The sequence below is a fragment of the Branchiostoma floridae genome, chromosome 17, assembly GCF_000003815.2.
Source record: "Branchiostoma floridae strain S238N-H82 chromosome 17, Bfl_VNyyK, whole genome shotgun sequence".
Lineage (NCBI taxonomy): Eukaryota > Metazoa > Chordata > Leptocardii > Amphioxiformes > Branchiostomatidae > Branchiostoma > Branchiostoma floridae.
The window spans coordinates 5,817,244-5,823,942 of NC_049995.1; the positions used below are offsets into that span (position 1 = coordinate 5,817,244).

The window sequence follows — 6,699 nt, forward strand, 5'->3', positions numbered from 1 at the left end:
CTTACAAATGTAAAGTTAACCAGTACTTGGAAACAGGTAAATAGTATTCAGGGGTGGGAGCTATAAAAAGAATTCCAGTATTCAATACATGGTACCGGTTAAGCTAAGCAAAACAATTACTCAAAAACATATTTACCTACATATCAAACCTCAAGTCTTTACCCCCACTGCAAAGCTGATATTTGTCTGGTTTGTTTTGGTTACAAAAAGCTCGAAGTCAACTCCGGCATTTCAAAGACTAACAGCCAGGAGATTGTCACCCCCTGTCCTAATGGAGCAGTCCAGCTGTCAGCTAAAGTATTGTACTAAAGGTCAAAGTATGCCATGGGGCACATTTTCTTTGCCAGATTTTAAAAATACACCTGCTTCAGTCCTCCAGCAGAAAACTAGAGATCCGCCAGGTGCTGTCGACTGCGCCCTGCCCCCCTCCCCATCATGGCGCGACTTGTATTGTTCGCCTTCCTGACCGTCGTCCTAACGTTATCCCGAGGAGACGATCGGCCCAACTTCGTCTTTTTCGTGGCCGACGATTTGGGAATCGGTGATGTCGGCTGCTTCGGAAACGATACGATCCGGTAAGGACGAAGCTCAGAGCCTCTATACGGAGTACGATTTTGTTGGCGACGCCTCAGGGGCGGAGGGAATCTTTTACGACGTACTGGTGACGTACTATTTTAGCCTGGTAATCATCCCATTGTGAGTCCGGGGTTCGTGCGACAGTTGAGATTTAGTTATTATCCAGCTGCTGTGAAAATCAGCTATCAGAAAAAAAAGAACAAGACTTTAGCCAGTGATACACCTACGCATGTCGGACCATGGGCTGGTTAACGATTTGTTGTTATTTTACAGCGAGGCCGTATACGTAAAAGAACCTAACGTTGACAACGATATTACTACTAATACCTATTCTGTCCTGGTACGAAACAGCTCAAAATCTCCTGAATTAGGCAAACACGTTGTATGAACTGGGGTGGGGTGGGGTGGGGGCTTCATGTAAAGGCGACAGCTTTTGCCAAGGAATGCGTTTTATGTTACAGGTGTAATCTGATATTTTAGTCAAGTTTTCTTGTTGTCAGTCTACGTAGTTTACGTAGTTTGCTCAGGGAAAGTGAGTGCCTACCGCTTTAATGAACTTTGACACACTTTCTTCTGGGTTATTGACCGACAGGATGAACAGTGCCCACGCGTAGTTGCACTAAGAACAGGGCTTATGGACACAACAAAGCATACAAAGCTCGTGACTTTGTATGTTCTACTACAAACAGTCCCATCAAGTTGTATGACGACTAGTCACGGTTTCAAGTTTGTTGCTCTATGTTGCTTTCGTCGTCTATTTTGTAATTCTATTCTTGACTATATAGACACGGTGGTCAAAAACGGGCTCAAAACCTCCCATGTCTAGCCGAATTCGAACCTTATTCCTTGATGTTCCATCTGACGTAATTCGAATTAGGTCATCTGCGGTCACTGCAGGTAAAACCGTGCTTTCTGGTATTTTCCCCCCAACTAGCTTGAATCAGGCGAAAAATATAGTTTTTAACCAATATAAACAATTTTCTGGACAGTACATCTATGCTTTCACTTTGTTGCGGACCTGTAATATGTAACGAAGCTACTGGCGTTTTTGTTGGTGACCTTGAATATCATAAGTGTTGTTTACACCCGTATCAATTACACCCTCCCGCTATCCGTGCGGCCTGACATGAGTGCAAACATCGTTTAAGATCTCCACCAAGAAGAGTCCAGCTTAACTCATTGACGGCTCGAAATGACCGCAACGGTTTTCCCGAGATTTCTGTTTTTGGGATTTTTAAAAAATGCCTTCGATTTTGAATAATTGGTAATTAAGTGCGAAAAATGCCATTTTTATGCATATTTTTGTCTGTAACTTTGCTTAATATTAAAAATCAAAAAATCCCCAAAACAGAAAATTTTATTTGCCTCTCAGATGACGAAAAATATAAAAATCGAGAATTTTCCATGGCACTTGCAATTGCGGCCCATCTTATCAAGAGTATGGTCAAATTGAAGGCCTTCCTTGAAACAGAAAATAATCGTCTTTGGAAGCAAAATAGGAACAAAACAGTTATCTCAATTCAAACGGGAAGACTCAAACTATCTGAAATTGCGAATTTAATCTTATTTTTAATACATTTTCCTTGTCATAACATTTTGTTTGTTTTGAAATATTTTACGGTTAGCAAATAGTAGGCCTCTTGTAACCCGATACTCTGTCGAACTCGCATAGCAACGGGTAAGAATACCGTAGCAACCGACCGCCGTGAGATATGTAAAGTCCATCATACGAAAATTACTGTAATTGTACTCTTTGTGCCAGTAAATTTGCTTACAGATCCATGTAACTGACGTATTTAAATGGTTGTGCTACGACTAACCAACTTAGAATTCGAAGCAGACACAAACTCTGCAGAAAAAAACTAAAGCAAATGAATCAAAGCTTACAAAAGAAACAAATCAAACATCAAGCCTGAAAAACTTCAATTCTTTTTTTCCTAGTATCTCCTGTCAAACATAACGTAGTGTATAATTTTTGTTGTTGCATGCATTTTTTTCAGAACTCCAAATATCGACAGTATCGCTGCTAAGGGAGCCAAGTTGACCCAGCACCTGGCTGCCGCACCTGTCTGTACCCCCAGCAGAGCTGCCTTCCTCACCGGACGATACCCTATCAGATATGGTAAGATCCTTTTTCCCTAATGTCTTGTTGTATCAACGCCTGTGTCATGCCACGGACAAATTTTCTAACTGGGGTCCAGTTGAGAGCAGAGGTACAGAGACAGCTTTAATTACATGGATATGGGATTTTAAAATACCATTGGGAGTCCAATAATCCACCAAACTGATTCCTTTGTAGAAAATTACCATTGTTTTGAGTATTGCCAGTTCTCAAGTTTCCACAGACAATCAGGTTCAGGTCCGGACCTGGAAATGATCGGGACCTACACCTGAATTTTCTGTACTGGTACCTTCCCCTATCAACAATAGCTAGATTTTTTTCTTTCTGTCCTTTCACATCTTACTCTTTGACTTTAGATTTATTTTGGCATTCTATGGCATTAGTTATCTGTTATCTGATACTTCAATCTAAGGAATATTTGTGCTCATTTTACAGCTGCTTTGCACAATTTATTGTGTGGTCGAAAACTTCTTTTTTTTTTGAAACGGCCGAAAATTGGTGCGAGCGCGGATGTCATCCGTATAATGAAATCAACATGGCCTTACAACGAAAACTTGAACACATTCTTAGTTAGTTGATGATTGCTATACTCGGTCAGAGGTTGTAGGAATCGACCATGAATTATGGCACAGTATTGATTATGGCACTGGATCATTACTGTTTTCTTTTCTTTAATATTTCAGGGATGGCTGGAAGGGACTTACCGATGGCTTTTGTACAGCTGGCCATCCCATCCGGTTTACCGAGGTCAGAGGTCACATTGCCCCAACTGGCAAAGGATCATGGGTACCAAACAGCATTACTGGGTGAGTTTAGATTAATTTATTTAAAAATCTAAAGGGTATTCTCTTCAGTTACCAAGCAGGTTCTCAAAAGTAGAGGAATTGTTTTTGGTGTATCTGCGTACCTGTCTGTTTGCTTTTTCGGATACCTGTGGTCATATTTGGACCTTTTGAAGGATTGAAATGAAAGCTTTTGGCTGGACAGTTAGTAGGATCTTATTAGTAGTTTGGTTACTTCTTTTTCTTTACAGGAAAATGGCATCTTGGTCTAAACTGCGCATGGGCAGGAGACCACTGCCACCACCCCAGTGATTTCGGTTTCGACTACTTTTACGGACTTCCCCTTAGCAACGGCCTAGACTGTGATCCAGAGGCAAAACAAACGATTGGACAGTATATTGCCCGGCTTCTTTACCGTCACCTGCGGTTGTGGGAGATATCGACGTCTATTTTTGTTGTCATCTTGGCTCTCAAGTACTTCAAGTACATTCAATGGAAAACGTTGTTTCTTTTGTCCACATTTGGTTGGTCACTTGTGGCCTGTCCTTACGTAGCCCTGACCAATGGGAGACGCCTAAACTGCGTGATGATGAGAGATGATGACATCATAGAAATGCCATTCAACATCTCCACCATCACTCCAAGAATGACACTAGAAGCCGTTAGATTCCTCCAAGAAAGCAAAACCAAAAACGAACCCTTCTTATTGGAGGTCTCCTACTGGAACGTGCACACTGCCCTTGTTCCTTATAAGGAATTCCGCGGGAAAAGTCGACACGGTCTCTATGGCGACAGCGTGGAGGAGATGGACTGGAGTATCGGGGTTGTCATGGCAACGTTAGAACGGCTCGGTCTGACGGACAACACGTTTGTGTACTTCACGTCTGACAACGGCGGCCATATTGAAACTGGGGAAGAAGGAGGGTCGAACGGCATATATAAGGGTAAAATAAAACAATAGTTATGATCCATAGAATTGATGCAAATAGGGACACCAACATGGCGGTCAGCACCTGCCTGCTTCATTGATATGGAAAGTAGATGAACACACAATTGGAAATATATATATACAAGCTACACATGAATTAAGATTCAGAATGAATTTTATACAGAAATGGGGCCCTCACAATTCGTTGGTCTGTCACATCGCACAATTAAAATTTGATAGCATTCGCATTTCATCAAATCAAGCTCATCGTTTTTGCAAAACTTATAAAAATCCTTATCATACATCATGATGTTTTGCTTTCACAGGAGGCAAAGGCCAAGGAGGCTCTGAAGGGGGAATCCGTATGCCTACAGTTGTGCAGTGGCCCAGGTATTTTCAAAACAACACCCTAATATCTAACTCTATCCCGTTAACAACGTAACTACATCTTAGCGATTCTAAATTGATCTTAAAGTTATAATCCAACACATTGCTCGTTTTACATCGATTCATACAAAACATTTGCCAAATGAATCACTTAATGCAATGCTGTGGGTTCTCTTTGCGCATGCCTAGCTAAGATGCCTTTATTTCATGTAGCGAAGGTAAGCTTTATCCGTAGGGTAACCTATATCGTTTGTTTCTTAAAACAGTACATTCGGGTATATCAAGTTGACGGATGATGGATGAGAATTGCAACACTTTCAAAATACAATATACTGCATTTTTTAAACCACCGTTCGTCGAATTTGATATCCCTAAACACCTTGTTCTTAAAAACAACGGGTATAGGTTAACCCACGGATAAAGGTGAACTAGCGTTACCTGCGGGTTCAGTTGGGATCTGCCAGGTAGAAATGTATATACTTTGTAATTGTTACAGGAAGATCAAGCCCGGTACTGTAGTAACAGAGGCCACCAGCCAGATGGACATTTTCCCCACGGTAGCAGACATCCTCAAGGCCCCACTTCCCCAGGACAGGGTGATGGACGGGCGGAACATCTTGCCGTTGCTAGGCGGGGCCCTGGTGACGTCACCTCATGAATTCCTGTTCCACTACTGTGGGGGACATCTACACGCTGTTAGGTACATGCCAAGGGAAGGTGAGCTTGTTTGTTACAGGTTTGCGATAGAAAAACATGTATTGGTTTTACTGGCGTCCATGGGCGTAGCCATTCTGTTTCCCTAAGGGAGTGGTCTATGATGGGAAGGGATGTCGTCATTTTAATGTCTTAATTATGACATGGAATGTTATGAGCGTGTTTTTGTGATAGCAAAACCTATATTGGCTTTTCTGGCGTCCTTGGGCGCAGCCATTTTGTTTTCCAAGGAGTGGTGTATGATAGAAAGGGATGTTCCGTTTTTCCTACAGGAAATGTTACGTGGAAAGCCCACTTTGTTTCCTACAACTGGGACCCCGGTACTACAGGCTGCTTCTCCCTGCGCATCTGCCGGTGCGCAGGTCAAGAGGTCACCTACAATGATCCGCCATTGCTGTATGACGTCACTAGCGATCCCACTGAAGACCGACTAATCAGCGTCGGCTCTGACCCTAGATACCCAATAGTCATCGACGTCATCAAAAAGGCCGTGGAAGAGCATGTAGACTCTCTGACTGAAGTTGAAAATCAGTTCGGGGTGTCAAATTTCATCCCTCGTCCCTGGTTACAGGAATGTTGTAACTTTCCTTTCTGCGATTGTCAGGAGAATGTCAATTTGTCTTCTCTTCGAATCAACGGCTAATCATAAACCATTTGTAAGTTATGGTTTAAAAGCTAGGCGTTTCGGAATGTCGGAAAATCAGCACAATCAAAGACAAAGGTTGTGCCTCCGGTTAGAATAAATAGGTTCGCGATTTTAAGTACGTAGACGCAGAGAAATACAGTTGCATAAATGTCCATACATACTTTACTATTGTATACGGGACATTCGCCTTTGGCATACTATCCACAAATGGTTTCGCTGCACATATTTTCTCTGTACGTTATCTATTTATCTATATTGATTAATCTTTCTTTATATACATACAATCAAAGATATTATAATACTTGATATAATAGTATACATTATTGGTTTCTAATACATCTACGAATTTGTGAACTGTATTGTTAGTTCCAACGAAAAAATACCTATGTTTTCGTCACCGGTTTGTTCATCGCCAGAGAACATGTTTTTTTTTTTCAATCAAGTACAAACGGAGCCTGTATATATCATCATTACAGATGATATGCGGCCCATACAAATAATAACAATCCTTATACTGCTCTTACAACGTAAAGGAAAAGGGTAT

The 6,699-nt window shown here is 41.6% G+C and overlaps 1 protein-coding gene across 1 annotated transcript; it reads left to right on the top strand.

Moving 5' to 3' along the window:
• Nucleotides 1-387: 387 nt before the first annotated feature.
• On the top strand, nt 388-6,633 carry LOC118404790 (steryl-sulfatase-like). The gene is made up of 7 exons (XM_035804135.1): nt 388-575; nt 2,577-2,698; nt 3,382-3,504; nt 3,732-4,424; nt 4,735-4,798; nt 5,292-5,512; nt 5,782-6,633. Exons 1-7 carry the CDS (start codon nt 436-438, stop codon nt 6,150-6,152), a joined length of 1,734 nt encoding a protein of 577 aa, XP_035660028.1. The 5' UTR covers nt 388-435; the 3' UTR covers nt 6,153-6,633.
• The last annotated feature ends 66 nt before the right edge of the window (nt 6,634-6,699 follow it).

What these genes read in the sequence shown, in the direction of transcription:
- LOC118404790 (XM_035804135.1), top strand. Translation starts at nt 436, where the DNA reads ATGGCGCGACTTGTATTGTTCGCCTTCCTGACCGTCGTCCTAACGTTA. An exon ending in ACGATACCCTATCAGATATG is followed by an intron (nt 2,699 to 3,381) that starts GTAAGATCCTTT and finishes TTAATATTTCAG; the next exon opens with GGATGGCTGGAAGGGACTTA. An exon ending in GTACCAAACAGCATTACTGG is followed by an intron (nt 3,505 to 3,731) that starts GTGAGTTTAGAT and finishes TTTTCTTTACAG; the next exon opens with GAAAATGGCATCTTGGTCTA.